Source organism: Epinephelus moara, chromosome 6, assembly GCF_006386435.1.
Source record: "Epinephelus moara isolate mb chromosome 6, YSFRI_EMoa_1.0, whole genome shotgun sequence".
Taxonomy (NCBI): Eukaryota; Metazoa; Chordata; class Actinopteri; order Perciformes; family Serranidae; genus Epinephelus; species Epinephelus moara.
Genome location: NC_065511.1, coordinates 8,322,250 through 8,342,321, shown reverse-complemented (window position 1 = coordinate 8,342,321; position 20,072 = coordinate 8,322,250). Strand labels below are relative to the sequence as shown.

Sequence of the window (20,072 nt, the reverse complement as noted above, 5' to 3'; positions counted from 1 at the left end):
TACTTCAATCAGGCGAGTCACTACAGTGCAGGCATATACTGTAACTGTGGAGATTTGCCACTAAATTTGATGATAATATGCCAAAAGCATCCATGTCAATTGTATTTCTGCCTTAGTTACCTTCATTTTAAAATATATTATCTTAGATTCATGTGTATTAAATGTATTGAAACAATCATGTTAAACACACTGCCTAATCAAATTATTTGCATGTGCATGGTTATTATAAGATTTGCAGTTTTGGATTGGGCTGGGGAACTTGTGTTAATGGGTTAGGTTTGCAGAACTGACTGGTCATATGTGCAGGCTGCGGGGTGGGTGTGGTATTGCATGTTGAGATGCCTGTGTGATGCGGGTCTATATGACGGGCCATAGTCAAAAAGGTGACTGCTGTCCATTCAGAGTTTAGTTTGACTTAGGTATGGTAGGCCTAAATCATATTGCATAGGACTGAAAAAAAATATGAAATGAAAAAAATACCTTCTATCATCAACAGCAGGAATGTAACAAAAACAAAAACAAAAAAACAGAGTGAAGACTCTGTTTACAATAGACCTATGCAATGACCAGTATAGTGCAGCGTGGGCTGGAGCCTACACCTGCTCATATATGATGCAGGGTACACCAATAAACACTACTAAAAACTCTAAATTAAAGCCAGCAGCCATCAGACACTAGAACATTCATTACAATCAATGATACCATAGTATTAAATGGAACAGACAGTGTAGTGAAGATTTTAAAGTATTACAGCCTAATTAGTATTAAGTCCAAAATGTCATCACAACTGTGTAGTGTCTTTCCCCTTAGGATCATGAACATGATCTGGAAATATGAGCCTGTCTATTACTGACAATCTGCTGATCAATTTTAACATTTGAGTAGAGGAATAAATTTGGAGGTGATAATGGTCCTGCCAGAATGATCAAGTGGTTGCAATAAACATTAGGATCTATCCTCTGGGGACTCTGAATACATACAGAAAACATTCTATATCTGTGGCCGTAAGTATCTGGAATAGCTTGCCATGGACTAAAGTATTGGTCATGTAAGAACTTGGACCTGATCAGTGCTAGAGTCAGGGGGTCACACAAGTCATTAACTGCAACCTGGCAAAGAAAAGACCCAGAGATACTGCCAACCAGTATCACTGGGTCTGCCCCAAGTACAACAGAGTACAATTGACCACACCCTGCTTCAGCAAACATATTTTTTAACCCATAGAGGTCAGTGCAGTAATACTTTCATACAACATGTAGTGTGGAGTTACTCTTTAAATCACTCATCACTTCACCATTATAGCCTATTACATAATTGTGTAAAATGTTGTCATAACTACCGTATGAATTCCTGATTTATGGCCGAACACACGTTTGGTGAGGTTACAGTGACCTTCAACCCCTAAATTCCAATCAGTTCATTCTTGACGCCAAGTGGATGTTTGTGCTGAATTTAAAGAAAATCCCTTATGGACTTCTTGAGATATCATATTGAAAAAAGAGAGACGAACGCAAGGTCACGGTGACCTTTGACCTCAAAAATCTAATCAGTTCATCCTTGAGTCCAAGTGGACGTTTGTGCCAAATTTGGAGCAATTCCCTCAATGCATGAGATATCGTGTTCACAAGAATGAGATGGACGGCAAAAGCACTGATGAGCACCAATGAAGAAGGAAGAACTGGCAAGACTGAGTTTTATTTATTAAAAAAAGAATCCACTATTACCATTTTCCGAGTCACCCATAACCCATCTTAATACATTTCTTCATTGCAGCCATGCCTTATCTCTTCCTCTTTGTATCCTCCTTCCATTCACCACACAGCCTCATCCCCACTGAGTGTTCTGCCACCTCTTATTGTACCTCTCAGCCCCTCCTTTGTTGACACTTTGCCTCCGTCTCTCTCGTTTACCCCAACCAGCGCCACGGGCCTCAGCTGTCAGCCGTTAGTATTCCTGCTGCCAAGGCCTGAGACCACAGGGAACCCTGGTGGCCACACAATCACACACACAGACACGCACATACACACACACACACACACACACACACACACACAGCCTTCACCTTCCTCATCTGGCATCCCTGAGGCAAAGGCTGATTCTGTGTTTTGTGCATGTTTGTTGATGAGCACAGCTCCAGCGACAGACTAATAGGCCAGGGATTTTCATTTTCGCTCATTTGGTATTTTGTCCATTATTTTCTCCTTCTCATTTCCCTTGCAGTAATGTTTCTGCACTAAAACATGGTTTGCATTATTGATGAGGCTGCCACCTTCCTCCTCCCCCAATCTGTCTAGGCAGAGGGATGGAGGGGTGGAAAAGGATGGAAGAGGGAAAAGGTTTGAGGGAGTTAGGAAATAGGACGGAAAAAGGATGGATGGATGGATGGATGGATGGATGGATGGATGGATGGATGGATGGATGGGGTGTACAGAAGGCTGGATTGTCTGCCCCCCAGGAAGCCAGACAAGCCATGTAGGCTTTACTGAGCATGGATCCAAGCCATATGGTGCCACTTCAGGAGGGATTCACACACACACACACACACACACACACACTGTCTACACAAGATAGATGGGTGCATGAATGTGCTCAGTAACTTTCATAGTGATCTGTTCTTTAACTATGATGAACAAATGGCAATTCTGGCACTAGATGAAAGGTTAGGGAAAGAAAAGGGTCAAGGGGTCAACTAGTCGTCATGATATTGTGATCTTGGCCAAAGTGTTGGACAGATGGCTGAACCAACAGTCCATCCAAAGCCACCCAAATGTGGGGGCCACAAAATACAAGGAGTCCCCCAAGATGGCAGGTCTAAGAATCCCACTATGCTGGGATCAGACAACACAATAGTTTGTCTTTCAAGACGATCTGTGTCTTAGTGTGATGTTTCATAGATGCCGAGAACACGGCATGGTTGCACCAAACATAATCTGTCTATTATAGCTTGCATTCAAAGAAGTTGACAGGGGTGGACTTAAAGTCAGAAATCGTGGATTCATTGTTTTTCTCTTTAAAAAAAATAGGTAATTTTCTCTGTATCTACAGCATGCAGCTGCAGACATTTTTTTTATTATTAGAGCTCAAACACATTCTTATGACATGTTGAGGTTTTTGCTGGCTGAAGTCTGAACACACACCTCTTACTTACACATTAGTAAGCGAGGGGTCTTGCAGCCTGAAATGCCTGATTCCAAAGCAGCCTTTCAAAAAAATGGTAATGCATGTTGGGACGTTTTCAGGCTGTGTTTTTTGTTTTGTTTTTCCTAGCATGGGCTAACACAGCAGCAGCGGCTAACAACTGACACCAAGCCAACAGTCCCAACAATCTTAAACCGACACCTACACAGCTTGACTCTGTCGTTAAACTTGTTAACAACTGTTGGGTAATGTTAGCCTTGTGATGCTAACAGTTAGCCCTGTCACAATGAAATCAGATTTTACCCATTTAAAATAGTCGAATTTGCCATTAAGTTGAGGTAATTGGACAAAATAACACAGTTGTACAGAATTCACAGAGATTGGCTGAATTTACATCAATTGTTGTGATCACAACATTGTGGAAGAGTTGAATATTGCTCTGCTGGCTACCTGAGCTACAGTGACTTTATACAGTGGGTGAGGTTAGCTGGTAACCCCAAAATCACACGAGATTGGATTCATTTATGTAACCGCCTTTGAGTTCAAAATGTGTCATCAAACACATTTTTACACTTTACAGGAAGAGAAAAGCGAGGGACTGTGACATAAAAATACTCAAAAATGATTTTTTGACACACTTAGCATCTAGCATCTGTCAAGAGATGCCAGAACAATTAACACAGAAACACAGGCTTAGACAATGTACATTTCATTTCTCAGTGTCTTTGAAGAGTTAGCTATGATGGTAAAAATGGTTTGATAAAATGTATGGTCACTGACAAATTTATATTGTCTCATGGTATCCTCACATCACCCAACCGTAACTGATTGCTTAGATCAGTGGTTCTCAAATGGTGTGCAAAAGGAGAACACTGTAAGTAGGACAATTGATTGCCTTACTGTATGCAGCAAATTACAATGAAGCACCACCGAAAGAAAAGAGTAGACAGTATAACGAAAGCTGCCTGTCTTCTTTTGTCTTATTCTTATTGTCTTATGTCATCATAAGAGCGATAACACACGTTATAGGGGCTATTGTGCACAGATATGAAATACGGGTGTGCCTTGAGATTTTGGCTGGCACTTAGGGTGTGCCTTGGGCACAAAGTTTGAAAACCACTGGCTTAGATAAATTGAAATACACACACAAATGTATGATGTGTTCCTGAACTCTAGACTAGTCTAGAGAAGTTGAAGACTTTCAGGAGGCAGACTCACCAGTCATAGACCCTAGAGATTCCTAAAGTTGAAAAAGTTATTTATTTATTTATTTATTTATTTATTTGTCAGTCAGTCTACTTCTTGGGACGTTTTCGGTCCCCATATGTACAAACAGAGTGGGTGCTCCTCTTTTTCACACTGCTCTCCAATACAGGTTGCTAGGAACCCAGATCCCGGGTAAAACACAGTGTGAGAGGGCTGGCTTTGCCCAGACAGGCTCCGAGATAACTCCTGCCTATCTCCTGCCTTCTGCTTAGAAGTGGTGAATTTACAGCACACTGTAACTTAATACAATATAGTCTCTGGCTTTTGTTTGATTTCTTGTGTTAACAAAAAATGTAATTGCACGTTTCCAATCCGTTGTTAGCGTAGTTAGCATGCATTAGCTCAGACGCCTAAATTGGCTTGTTCGTTATATAACATGAGCGTCACCCTGAACACCCCGCCAAACATCATTAAAATTGAGTCTAAGTCTTACACCAGTCCTATAATGTATGTTTCACTATGCTAACTTACTCAGTCCCCAGATTTTGGAAAACTGTTTCATTGCACTTTCACAATTTAAGACAATTTCACTCTAAAAAAATTGCTTCTAATGTAAAAAATAATGACAACATTAAATGCAGATTTGTGTCATTCCTGATCAAAATGCTGACATATGGGTGATGATAAGCTCAACAGTAACAGTGTGATCATTACTCTGCCTCCTCAGACATTATATCAGAACTGATGCACAAATGGGGATATGCATTCTTACATTAAGCAGAAACTCACAAAAATAAAAGCATTCCTGTCCAGCCTACTCACCAAAGTCAGCAAGCTTGAGCTCTCCAGTGTCACTGATGAGCAGGTTTTGTGGTTTCAGGTCGCGATGAAGGATGTACCTCTGGTGGATGTAGGACAGGCCTCTCAGTAACTGGAACAGGAACAGCTAGAAAACACAAGTAGCAAAGGGAAAGAACTTTTAGATGTAACTGCGACAAATCTCTACAAACAACGCTGAAAAGACAGTTCTGATAAGGAGGGCATGTTGTTTCAATCACACACTGAGATAATTGACATGAATAGCAATACGCCTTTAATAACTGTCTTCCCATTTTGTTTCTGACTGAATCATCTTTCTGTTGTGGCACATTAAACTGAGCGGCTGCAGAGTGCAGATAAGTGTGAATAAAATCTATTCATCACTGAGGTATAGCTGTGACTTCGTTACAGTGTAAACGACAGCAGGCATGAACCCCACATGTTATTTACATACATACTGTCTCTGTCACAAAGGCACACACACACACACACACACACACACACCAAAATCAATACTCAGCCATCAGTCAAGAACACAGCCATCATTTACTCCACTCGGACTATTGAAGAGCGATCAAACAGATGGGACATTACGACGGCCGTCTGATTTCACAGCTGAATTCACGGGAACTGCTGCGTTGACTCAGAGTGAGAATAAGTAGTATATTAAACTGTCTGCTCCTGCTTCAAAGATTCCTCTTCAGTACATACATCTCAGCTTGTGATATATCTGATCAATTTTGCATGGTGTGGAAGAGTGTTTTTTTTTTAATTTTTTTAGGAGTGTTTTAGAAAGTGTACGGAGGTGTGACAGACTTAGCTGAAATCACACCAAACATACAGAGGTGGGCGGGGCTGCTGCCTCCTTTTCATTCTCTGTGAAGGGCAGAGAATCGATTGCACAGAGCGTGACAGGGTGCTGAAATCAGGAGACAGAAAGGCAGTGTCTCAAGACAAGTTAAAATCAGTTAACTTTGACCCATAGGGGTTTGAAAGAGACACATACTATTTGTCTCTCACCTAATAATATTTGTCTCTAGGTCCTGTCGGTGTTTTCAAGCAATGAAATAACCCGATGGCTGGAATAAATGTCAGCATTGTACATTTTGCAAACCACAGATACATTATATTTATATGTTATGATGTTGCGGTTAATTGCAACTAAACATTTCTTTACGTTTTAATGACGCTCTGGTTAATATCCGGTTAAGTTTAAGCAGACAAACCACTTGATTATGGGGCGACCGGTAGATTAGTGGGTAGAGCCAGCATCCCATATACAAAGGGAATGTCCTTGCCGCAGCAGCCGCAGGTTTGATTCCAGCCTGCAGCCTTTTGCTGCATGTAATCCCTTTTCTCTCCTCCTTTCATGCTTAAACTGTCCTATCTGATAAGGGCAAAAAGCCTAAAAAATAAACCTCTTGGTTATGGTTAGGAAAAGATCTAGTTTTGGCTTAAAATACCCACTGTTAGTGGCTCAGTCCCAGCAGCAATGTCTCTGTAAACCACCCCTTGTGGCACTATCTTGGCAGAAAATGCAGCGGTGTCTCAGTAAAAATCAAATGCTTTTCATGGCACTATCTCTGAAGGCAACAAAGGAGTGTCCTTGGAAAATAACCACTTTTCATGGGACTGTCCTTACAGAAAAAGCAGCAACGTCTCAGTAAAAAAACAACTGCTTTTTGTGGCACTAACCCTGGTGGAAACACCGTGTCATGTCACTTAAAAACACCTATGTTTAGCTCCCAAAGAGTCACTGCACACGCAGCAATAACTGCTAAAACACAACCAGTTTTGTTGTCTGTTGGTCTTGAACAGTGGTCTGCAGTGTGGCAGGTGTCCTACTTAGATGACACGCCATCCACCATTCTCTTCACTTCCTGATGACGTCGGCTCATATACCACGTCAGTTTAAAAATGTTGATTTGTTATATGAAATGTACAAACCTAATATATCTGTGGTTTGCAGACATACAATGCTGACATTTCTCTCTGGGGACTGGGCTGAAAGACTAACTGCTGGCCTGTTGTGTGTTGTGTTGAGTATGCTGAGTATGTTGAGTAAGTAACACCAAAAGGGTCAACACACTACGACCATTCCGACATCGTCACATATTGACGTTTGGTCATGGACTTTCCACATCGAGACATGATGTGCAAGGTTTCCTGGGTGCTTTAGTTGTTGACATTCTGGCACGCTGTGTCAATTTCAGCCTGTTACATGCATTGACTTCTTCCAAAAAACACTTCCGTTTTCACAAGAAATGTATCGTTAACAGTCTCTTTCAAAATAAAAGTCAGTACAACACCGCAAATTGTCATTTTTTTCCTTCAACGATAAACGCATGTGGTTAGGTCGAGGCAACAAAAGCATGTGGTTAGGTTTAGGTAAAAAGAACAGGGTTTGGCTTTACAGTTATACGGGACGCAAACACCTCTCTCCTGGGTGAAAGTCGGGGTGATACTTGGTGATTGTTGGAAACATCCACCACATCTCCCACCCACCCTACTTGGACTTTCACCACCTTAATGTCAGTTCTCATTGCGCCATGTTTCCCCGTGATGCTGCCGGGTGTCATTAAACTATAACGGCGTCCCACCAGGTATCATGCTGACGTTAAAGGACAACCTTTTTCCTTGGTATCTGACACTGCCCAAGCACAACTTTGGAGTGAGACGGGTTGAAAGTGTGCTAAAAGGAGAGTAAATACTAATTAGAGGACAAGAGCACTACTCAAAATTAATGCTAATGTTGCTCCGTGCCCGCTAGATGCTTGAATAGACAATTGTTTACTTACACGTTTGGCACAACAACTTTTTAAGGTAATATGTCAGTGTTGTGTTTCCATCTGGTTGCACTGCCCTCAAGTGGCCAAAAAATACCACACCAGCTGTCTTAAGGCCTTTGCAGATTAAGCCTGTTTTTTTTTTTTAAATATGCGTTTCTTTAATCCATCATTACACACAGAAACCTTGCACACTGACTCGCATTTTTTTAATTGTTCTATCCAGTGCGAAAATTCACATTACAAGACAAAATGTAAAGACACATTTTGCTTCTTTGCTTCTCTCCACTGGAGTTACCTCCCTGTCTGTCACCACTTTCTGCTGGGGTCTGGCATTTGGCTGAGCTGGTCTCCCTCTCTGTCTCCAAACTGTCACTCTTTCTCTGTCTGTGTTCAGTCCACATCATATTCCTCATCTTCATCATCGACCTGAATACAGCTATCTGATCTGTTGAAAGAAGGCTATAATATAATGAAAGGATACAGTCCACCACATTTTTTTTACTGTGTCTTGGTCAAACAACAAGTGTGAAAAATGCAGAAAATCTAACCAGTTCCGAAAACTTTAATGACTGATGAATTTTTGGAGTCAGTGTATAATGTGATCGACACAATGTGAGGTCAAATTAATTTTTTTTAGAAAAACAAACAAACAAATGGACTGGTGCAAAACCCTAAAGGCATGATGTCCACTCATGCTCTCCTTTGTCATTTTTACAGCCTGGTATCTGTAATCACTGTTGTCTAAAGAAAATCTATGCCCTGTCCATCCTCATAGTTTGCCCTGTGGCAGGCCACATTTGAAATTATTGCGCTGATAATATTATTTATTTATACTATTATGGTGTTTAATAATTTCAAAATTACCTAGTTTTTTTCCTTTTATGTGTAAATAATGTGACCCACACAACATAATGCTGAGCAGTGATAGTAATGAGAGTTATTACAATGTATTTCAATGTGATTTTAACTTAAATTTAGTTCTGAAAAACAGAACCCAGATGTTCCAGTTTCACTTCTTTCAGTCTCTCTGTTGAAATGATTTTAATCAGTGCAACTCTACTTCATGTACTTCATGTGTGCTTATCAGAGAAGTAGGCTACCTTTTAAAACTGCACATCAAAACAATTACTGTAGTTCTTTAAAACAATTAAAGTACTTTTACAAAAACAACTGGATGATACACAGATATAATAACAGAACAAATTCACTCATAAAAAAACACTCATGAAAATGCAGGACTGCACTTTTGCTGATATGTCGCATGAATAAAGATGAAATTGCATTGAGATTTACATTTTTACAGCCAATTATCTTACTGCCGAAATTAAACACAGCTCATCCACCTGCCTACAGAGCTCATAAACCCAAACTGCATCCACAAAACAAGTTTAGCTTATAATATATGCATACTGTATAAAGTGTATCCGCTGCTGTTAGTATGAGCTTTCAAAAATGAAAATCAACAAAATCCTAATGTGTCTCCAAAGTCAGAGCCACATCAAACTTGTTTTGTTTTCCATTTGAGATCTGGCAGTTCTTCTACCCCCCCCCCCCCCCGCAGAAGTGTCAATCAACAAATAATGAGGCGTGCACGATCCAGCGTTTTTTTCCCCCAATTCCTGCCTTCTCCTCTCATTTCTCTCCTCTCACTGATACTATAGTCCCGGCCAATTAAGCTGATTGAAGCACCGTGGAGCCCAATCAGGGACGGGCCCTGTCTGGCATCTGGAGTCACCGGGTCAACAGTTTACTATTCCTGCACTCGGTGGGTGAGAGATGAACTGCGGTGCAGAAAATTAGCATGGGAAATGTGTGCTTACTCATGTATATCAAATACACTTCTGAAAAGCCCTTGCCTTGTTAGGAGTGCAACTCTACGGTAATAAAAAGAAGATTCTCTTCAGCTCTTCAATTCAAACATCAAACCTTCTTAAAAGAGGATTTTTTTCTCTTTCTGCTTGGCTTGGATTGAAACAGCTCAGTCCCATTTGCATTCTAATATTGGAGGAAAAGTGAAGTGCTGAGAGCAGTATTAAGTGGCTATTCAGACCGACTGTTTTGGTGATAATAATAAACCCGTACGCTGTTCTCTAGATTGAAAAAAATTCTCACTGTTAAATTATGTAGATTTACGCTCCTGTTCACCTCAAATGAAAAGGAGGTTTACATCAATATTCTTGCAAGTCAAACAGGCTCAGTGTGGTCACTCAGTGGTGAGCATTTGGCTTGTTGACCCTTCAGACATCTGCTTGCCAGACAAGCTCACCAGACTGTAATAAGCGACTATGAGATGTCCATCTGGGAAAATGTACTAAAAGGAACCCTGCAGTTAAAGGTGTGACCGCACCAATTAACCATGGGAGTGAGCTGAAATAAAGATGGAACAAAGTGACAGGGACAAATAGTGAGGACAAAAGTGACGATAAAAAAGGTGAAAAAAAAAAAATCACCAACAGGAGAGGTGGCAAGGACAAAGTTAATGTGGTTATCATTCAGTTTAAAAGCACTCTGATTCTGACACGGGTTATGACACAAGAGAAAAAAAAAAAAAAAAGACTCTTTTTAAAGTTTATTCATCACCTTGGAAACAGTAATTGAAAAAACAATCTCCCCTCAAGGTCCGGTTTGTTTTAAAGAGGCTTTTCTTATAGAGCAACCGTGGCAGATCTTAACGAGAGAGCTCGAGAACAAGAGTGCAGAGTATGTCAAACTGTAGTGGCTGCAGGCAGTGCACGCCCAGTTGCATTAATTAAGTTAAAACAGAAGTTAAAGGGGCGTCGGTGGCTTAGTGGTAGAGCAGGCGCCCCATATACAAGGCTGATGCCGCAGCGGCCCGGTTTCCAGTCCAGCCTGTGGCCCTTTGCTGCATGTCACCCCCCCTCTAAAAAAATGCCCAAAAAACATATCTTTGAAAAAAACAAAAACAAAAAAAACAAAACAGAAGTTAAAGACATAAACAACAGAGAGTGCTGTCAAATAATTGTATATAAAGACGGTTGCATCATTGTAAGGTGGGTCTGCTGTCTGCTGCTTTGGTGCTGAACTATGATGAATTTCCTCCTGCAGAAGTGAATGGAGTGAAGTAAAGTCCCAAACAAACAGCTAAACTATGGAAGGTACCCAGCACTGGAAAACCTGGTGAGCCCAAATCCTGTCTGGTGGAGATGGGCACCCAGGCGTCACCCTGTTCTGCAGCTTTCAATCATATGATTTCGTCTGTGGGCGAGGGTTACATTTTGATCATGTTAAATCATCCTTCACAGACTCTCAGATCCTCTGCTGCTGTTTTTTAATACAAACTATCACGCAATTAAGAAAATCAGCAGCTCAGTCCTTTTTATTTAATTATGGCATTTTTCACCCAAGGCCATAAAAGATGCAGGCTGTGAACATTTTTTAAAGCCAATTGAAAACATATACATTCTGCATTGCCTTTACCTAACTCATTGCCCTTGTTTTAATCTGGCTTGTTTTTTTAAAGCACTTTGAGCTACACCCATTGTATAAAATGAGCTATATGAATTACATTTATTAGAATTAGTATTATTATCAAAAGCTCCTGATCAGCTACTAAATGGACTAAAGACTGTTTTCAGAATTCTCTGGCTCATAATAATGCAACTGCAAACATGCAACCCATGCTTTTTTGTTGCACTCTGATTAAACACAGACTGTAAAAGTGGAATTCTGACTGTTTTTTCTTTCATCTTTTTTGTATATTATGTCAGATTTTATATATATGTATACAATAAATGCTTTATAACACACTAAAATGTAGTTGTAAGTAATTATAAGTGTTTGTTAAGGTATTTTCAACAACTAGAAGTCCTCCTGTAGGCACCCATATAAACAGTTTGAATTGAGGGTCAAAGGATGGAGGGTTATATGCTGTACAGCTCGCAAAGTGCCTAAAGGCAAAATTGTTTTTTGTGATATTGGGCTATATAAATAAAACTGCCTTGACTGTTAAAACTGCACATTAATGAACGCTTATACAATGTCCTTGCACCTTTTATACATATCATATCAACGTTTCTTAAGTGACGTAGTATATAAGCTGGCATTGCCATGTGAGGTGGAGGGAATGGTGGATGCTGTGCCACCTACGCAAGATGCCTGCCAAGCTGCAGACCACTGTTAGAGACCAACAAACAGCAAAACCGGTTGTGATTTAGAGAGTCATTGCTGTGTTTTCAGCAGCTTTTTAGGCACCAAACATGGCTGTTCTGTCGAGATCTGTCACTGTTTATCAAGCAGGGAAAATGCCATGATCACTGTATACCCTGCCAGGATAATGCCACGAAAATTGTCTTTTACCAAGACATCGCAGATTGGGTTCAACTACATAATAGTGTGTTTAAAAACAATTTGTTGTGTGTGTATACTTCTAATTCATGCTAAATAGGGTAAAGTGTGGACTAAAATGAAATCTTTTGGGCAGCTGATAACAACACAGCCCAGTAAGTTTGCCATAAAAATGAACAGTTTTTAATACACCTGGTGAAAAAGAAGCAAGACAATGTTGTGTATGAAAACTGGGCCAAATTCCAATAATACTTACAGTGTTAAAAAAAACCTCTAAATTACATCTAACTGTTTTTTCATGGTATTTGAATTGATGTATTCAGACATGGAACATATTCAAGTCTTCATAAAGTGAAATCTTTCACAGCATCATTGCATTTGTTCACGATTAAATTGCCACTTCAGGAATGGTGGCAGTTTGATTATAATAATAACTTGAATATTCCTCAACAAAAAAACACATAAATCTACTTGATGATTCATTGATACTACAGGGTTACGTCAGGGCCATCGTTTATGAATAATTCAAGTCATTTTCACGTGTTTGTGATGTCTGATGTGAGTAAATACTACAGTGCTTGTGAATATATTTCACTGTTGCCATGGAGAACACACTGAAAACCAAATCCACACCTCCAGTTTGCATCACAGGTTTTCTGTTAAAAATTTGTTCCCTCCAAGCCTTGGCAGAGCTCGTCCAGAGGTCCTCCACTGTTTTCACAGGCTGATTAGTAATCCTCAGGAAGAGTAAACCGATCTCTGTATTTAAAATCAGTGGAGTGCCCCATTAATGTCTTAACTTCACCCTATCATTAGCTGCATAGCAACGCAATTTTAAGCTCAGTGATTGGATGTTTCCTACTGCAATGCGCTCTGGGACTTGGCTTCCTTCAAGTCTTGTGGTGTCTTATTGTTTGTATAGTATCAGGAGAATTTAATGCTCATCTAATTGTTGGAAATACTCCAATGGCCTTTCTTCACCTAACATTATCTAAAGGAAAAAGGAACCCTGAAGTCTGAAAATGAAGTCTCAGCTGATATGGCTAACAAGAAGTCGTGTTGTTTCACAGAAAGCCTGCTACAGTAAAACGAGCTGATAATGCACATTGTAAATCAGAATGTATAGTTCTTTCATTAAAGAGGAAACCCTGCAGTGTGTGTGTGCGTGTGTAAGAGAGAGTCTGTTTAATCATGATGCATTATTGGTTTATAACTGCGGGACAAAAAAACTGTGATTGTAGTGAAATCATCCATTAACATAATCTATCACCTGAGGAGTGACCCTACTGCATAAACAACAATCCATCAACAGCACACCAATAAACACACACACCATTTTTCTAATGATGAAATACTCATTGCCATCATACCCGAGGCAAACAGAACTCTCGATCAAGATAAGCAATATGAAAAACTGTGTGGATTGGATCGTCTCTGTGTTATCTATCTGCACAGTGTAGCAGAATTTGGTGCTTTTGTCCGATCTTCAATGTGCAGCAAAGCATGAGGTGATGTATCAAAGTGACAGCAGTACACCGGGGTTCATATAGATTCACTGGGAGAAAAAACAGTAAAAGTAAAACAAGTAGTGCAGAACACAGGAGGAGAAGACAGATACTGTGTTTTAATGTAAGGCTAATAAAGAACACACAATAAGCTAACAAGCTTCAGTATACTCAAGCATGAAGACTGAGTGATTAAAGTTCATACTAAAGTGGTCTTAAAGTCTTGAGTCCCACTAGCAGCAATACAAACGGGTAAACAGAGAGAACATTCCATTACTCAAGCCTTTTGTGTGAAATCTTGTCATATTTAGCATATAAATTCTTCAATTATGTCCAAAAACATGTTTTGTGAGGTCCTGGTGACCTTCAACCACCAAATCCTACTCGGTTCATCCTAAAGTCCAAGTGGACGTTTGTGCCACGTTTGAAAAAAAATTCCCTTGAGGTGATCTTGAGATATTGAGTTCATGGGAATGGGATGGACTCAAGGTCAGAGTGACCTTGACCTGTGATCATCAAACCTGACTTGTTTATTGTTGAGTCCAAGTTGACATTTGTGCCAAATTTGAATACATTTTCCAAAGGTGTTCTTGAGATCACATTCACGAGAATGAGAGAGACGCAAGGTCACAGTGACCTTTGACTTTTGACCTCTAAAATCTAACGAGTTTATCGTTAAGTCCAAATGAATGTTGTCAAATCTGAAGAAATTCCCTCAAGGTGTTCTTGAGGTTTCACATTTATGCAAATGCAATGGATACACAGACAGTTGGACAACCCAAAAACATAATGCCTCCAGCCATGGCTATCACCAGTGCCGAGGCAATATCCAATACAAACAACAATTGACCACATACAGGCCTGCATCTCTGCAGCGCCTGTACTGTAAAACTAAGTTGGCTCCCTGGTAAACAGTGCTGAAAAAACTGGCCCATGGTTGAATGCTGACCCTGCTGTATATGTTTCAGTCTGGCAAAAAGTGATACAGTCCTGAAAAAACAGTATTTGTGGCGGACTTGTTCTATGGTAGGTCATAAAGGGTTAAGGTTTAGAAAAAAATTGAAGTCATTGTCAAAAAGAAGCCATGTTAACTGTTGGTGGGAAACCGCCTCCCATGTCAAAGTCTCATGCTTTGAATGTCCAACCATCCAACCTGATCTCTGTCCTACGCATAACGCTACTTCCACCTTTGCTTGTTGAAAATTATGGTCATAAACTGGATATCAGACTGACAGACCAAAGAGACAACATCACTAAAATGATCAACAGACCCACTGACATCATTATCCATTTTGTCCTGTGAAATGTAAATCCTCTATGTTTAAATTCAGACTGTATCAATAATGAATTTAAGTTCAAATCATCACGGGACAGACTAATTCAACACTGACAAGGACTCAACACACAAATGTCTGGCTTCATTTACATGTCTCCAAAGCAGTGTTTTGCTGAAATGGGTAAAAGTGGTGAAATCAGCGAGGGAGAGCTAAAATGACTGAGTGTTAAATGGAGTGAAAAGGGTCTGCCATCTGCCAGCAGGCATGGAAAGAGCCCTTATCTTTTCCACTAAGCATCTGTACAGTGTTGTCCTTAATGGGCTGAATCAAGAGAAAGCATCAACCTGCACTGTGCCACTGGCCACTGAGGACGTTAAAGTTCCAGATATGGCCAGAGTTGTCTTTGGCTGATGTTTTAATGAGCAGCTGTGTAGCTCTGCAGGGCCTCTTTGTGTAAATACAGAACAAACTGAAACACCACTACAAACACCAGAAAACATGGACAAAGTGTCTTTCATGTCACTTAAAGCTTTCTACAGACATGTTTTGAGGTCTGAATTTTTTTCCTGCTTGTTGGTATATTGGCATTCAATGAAGCGACAAAAAATCTGTATTTGGTCAAAACTGAGGGTGGAGACAGGCCAGGGGTAACCACTACAGCTCACTGTGATAGAACGAGATGCCTGTCAATCAAGCAGAAATACCCCAAAACATACTTCTTTTTTAGCCTTAAAGGGACACTTCCCCCCAAATGAAGAATATATATCAGCCGTCAAGATGTCTGCCTTTTCTCCAGTATAATGGAACTAGTCTGCACTCAGCTTGTGGTGCTCAAAGCACCAAAAATATACATTTGAAGAACTTAACAGTAATGTCTCTTTCCAGAAATCATGATGATTACTTAAGATAATCCACAGACCTTATTGTGTCTATATTCTTTCTATCAAACTACATTTACCAACTGTATCACCACGCAGAATACAAGCATCTATGCTTGCTCACCCAGCACTACTGAGCTAGCTAATGCTATAGCTAAGCCAAGGAGGATGCGATTGATGTTTATATCTTGCGCTGCAATAAGCACGAACCTCTCTTCCATGAGTAGATGCATACTTCCTTCTGCTTATTGATGCTGTTAGCAGATGTATGTTTATAATGCTTTGTGTACCACAAGCCACATGCCATCTACAACACTCAGCAAACCACCACTCTAGAAACCACCACTAAAAACATGTGCAGTCAAGAGGCTCATCAGTTAAATGAAAATCTGAATATATCCTCTATGGAATGCCATCCTCAGACTTTATAGGGGACTTTAGTTGTGGCAAAAATGTCAGTATTGTTGCCATTGTTTCATGAGGGCCTCTTCCCTCAACAACAGTGCTGCAAGCACAACTCAACTCAAATCACCTCAGGTGGATCAACAAATGGCAGAAAATAGCACAACATGGTAAACAGGTTTGTATAACTTTAATTTTGAATTTCTTAATTTAATTTAATGTCTGTCCGAGTTATGAGTCCAACGACCTTCTGACGTCAATTTGACATCTGGTGCCAGCAGGGTAAAGCTTTATATTTGCCTTTTTAAGGAAAATGACAACCAGCCTATCTGAAGAATAATGTATCACTCAACACATAACATGTTAAAACAGGATTGTTGTGGAACTCAAAATGTTAACTGTACCCGTATTAGTCAATGCACATCAGATGATTAATAACATTAACTGTAGCACGAGAAACCAAAGTATAACAATATGCCATTCCTTAATTCTCCATATTAACTTAACTATACTCCAACAGGGGTGGCACGGTGGTGTGGTGGTTAGCACTGTCACCTCACAGCAAGAGGGTTCCTGGTTCGAGCCCTTCTGTGCGGAGTTTGCATGTTCTCCCCATGTCAGCGTGGGTTTTCTCTGGGTACTCTGGCTTCCTCCCACAGTCCAAAGACATGCAGATCGGGGACTAGGTTAACTGGTGACTCTAAATTGTCCGTAGGTGTGAATGTGAGTGTGAATGGTTGTCTGTTTCTGTGTCAGCCCTGCGATAGTCTGGTGACCTGTACCCCGCCTCTCGCCCAATGTCAGCTGGGATAGGCTCCAGTCCCCCCGCAACCCCCAAGAGGATAAGCGGTCCTGAAATTCAGCTCAGGCTTTTGGTTTTGGTGTGCCACCCCAAGATTTTCAGTGGCCCCCTCTGGCCACCCCTTTGTAAAATTTCTGGGGGCACCACTGTGGATCACGATGTGTCAGATGCTTGCTGTGATGACCTGCCCTTAATATTGACATGGCACTGATGATTGATGTTCTATCAGTGGCTTCCCTTGTAATGTAATTATGAGAGCAAATGCTAGCTGTTATTTGGCTGGTAGACGTGGTTTTTGGGTGTCAGTTTCCCACTGATCTATGGAGATATCATTGAGACACGGCCCTTCAGCTGACTACATATAATCTAATAAGTAGAGCACTTCAGCAGCAGTCTGGATGAGGTCATACTCACTTGGGTTCAATTACAGCAGCGCAGCTACCAAACTGCAGTCAAGCACATGAGATGAGAAGACTTAATGGTGCTGCACAACAAGGCAGTTTGCAATAGATTTTACACTGGATCATCTGATTCAGGCAGAAACTTCAGTGCAATTTCAATTTTAACCTGCAGGAACACACACACACACACACACACACACACACACAGCTCTCTAGTTCCTGACCAATAATTACATTAGCAGTGAGTGTCTGAGTGTGTGTGTCTCTAAATGCTAATTTGATCTAGTACCAGTGGAGGCACTAATAGCATCTATGTTTCTGATTAGTAAATAGGAATGAGGTTGAGTGACTGCACTTTCACACAGTCAGTCATAAAACACACTAATAACATACATTAACCGACTTCATGGTGCTTGTGACCGGGTCAAAATTGACTCCTTGCTGATTTCACATTACTGAAACACCCATAGACCTCGTGACACTTGATCATATTCTCAACACTGATAATATGTGCATATTAAAAGAAAAGCACAACATTTCGGAAAACTGTACTCTCTCTCTTTTCGAGGTGAGATGAGAAGATCAACATCAATCTCATGTCTGTATGCTGCTAAGTACAGAGCTGGATTGTTAGTCTAGCATACCTTGAAGATTAGAAGCAGGGGTAAACAGCTAGCCTGTCCAAAGCTCATTAATTGACATGTAGCTCTTTTGATTAATCAGTACAATAAATTGTGGTTATAGGGAAAGTTAGATGCTCAAACTATTTCTCCACAAACAACAATTAAAAGTCAAAAATACCTACTGTAAGTAGAAATAGTCAAATACCTTATAATTATGACTATAGCCTCTTTTACAAAGCCTGTCCAAGGTGATGATATCAAACCATTTTTTCTGCCTTGGCAATCTTTATAAAAGGTACATTTGCAGAATGAGATAGAGTTGTCTCGCCTTTGAGATGGCACTGGAGGTAGTAACAGCGTCAAGTTGATGTCTGTCTAACAGGGACAGCCAGCTGGACAGGACCATCAACAGGACGGATGTGGCTTTTGACGACGTGTTATGTGTGTGACTCAACAGCAGTCGAAAATGTCTGCAAACTGAGGTGACAATGTCGAGGCTCTTTACCCTCTGAGCAGAGGACGAGATCAACTGCAATACACTGGGTAAGTTAAATGATTGTTATTACCATCTGATGCAATTGTTAATGTTTTTAAAGCATCTCCAACAGGTATGTTACAAGTCACACTATGTAAAATGAATAAAAATCTTTACTGAAAGCAGATTTTCATCAAGTGATTTTGTAGGTTCTCATGAATGTTGCACACCCCTGCAGAACATTTGTGTGGGGTAAAAAAACATTCATAGGACCTCAATTTCAGCAGATTACTGCCTGTGGCAATATATCTTTTGACCAATGAAATCCTCTGTTCCAGCTGATCTCATACGTCCAGGTCATAGCTAGGTTGCTGCCAAATTGCTTCTTAACACCCAACATTGTACGACAAACACTGCAACGACTACCTCAACAGCCAAACAAAGGATAATGTATGGCTTGAGATCACCCAGCAGCTGTTAACAGTATGCCGGTCTCGGAACAGGGCGAGCGACAACAGCTAACAGTGGCATCAAATATTGAGCGGTAGTTCAGGCAGGATACGATGTCAAGCTCAGCTCACATCCCAGCTACATCAGCTGATCTCAAACAGCCCAATTAACTGATGGATCAGCTGACTGATGAAGGGAGTCAGCTGATAGGTCACATGATTTCTTTCTATGCAACCAATTGGCAAATCTCATTCAGGGCGCCCTATTTAAACTGCTCTGGCCTGTCTGCTGTTGCTGCTTCCTCTGCAAGCTGCTTTGCAACCCGCCTCCACCCCAGCCCCTCTTTTTAATGCTGCTTTGCAACCCGCCTCCACCCCAGCCCCTCTTTTTAATGCTGTGTCTGACTTATCAATGTCATTTCTGTTTGTCATTGATGCTGCTTTGTTCTGTTCCCAGGGGTTCTTTGCTGCTCCTCCCTGCCTTAGGCTTTCCATGTAGGCACATGGAAGGGCAGGGAGGTGCGCTGTCCCTGCCTTAGGCTTACCACGTAGGCACGTGGAAGAGGCTTTCTGTGTAAGCCCCATAAAAGGCAGAGAGGCTCCAGAACAGAGCCATGCCGCCAAATATAATACTGGAAATGGAAATTAAGTTTCCTTCCTTAAAGTGGTTCTGACTGAATCTGGGTCTGATTATGTATTGTGTAGTTCACGTTAGCCCCTTAGACATTCTCAGTCTGGATCATAGACTGAAAAAATTATGGGTGTGGCTACTGTGACATCACCCATTGGTTTCAGCATATCAGCCCTCACCATCTTGTTTTTTTGGAGCCAGAAATGACCACATCTGTGCAAGAGGCTGGCGCTGTGGGGGAGTGAGGCTGGGTCTGACTGAGAAGCCAAGGATGCTTATTGGCTTTGAGCCTGAATAAACTGTAAACAAGAGAGTTATGTAAAAAATCATAAATTCGTACAGTTGTCATGAACAGGGACATTAGCTATAGAG

At 40.8% G+C, this 20,072-nt stretch overlaps 1 protein-coding gene across 2 annotated transcripts in view; it reads right to left on the bottom strand.

Moving 5' to 3' along the window:
* The window catches only part of cdk14 (cyclin-dependent kinase 14), a 270,852-nt gene that overhangs the window by 138,895 nt on the left and 111,885 nt on the right, over positions 1-20,072 (bottom strand). For both annotated transcript variants that reach the window (XM_050047719.1, XM_050047720.1), the window contains one exon: positions 5,167-5,290. In XM_050047719.1, the coding sequence (XP_049903676.1) occupies positions 5,167-5,290 (124 nt within the window). The remainder of the gene's footprint in view (positions 1-5,166; positions 5,291-20,072) is intronic.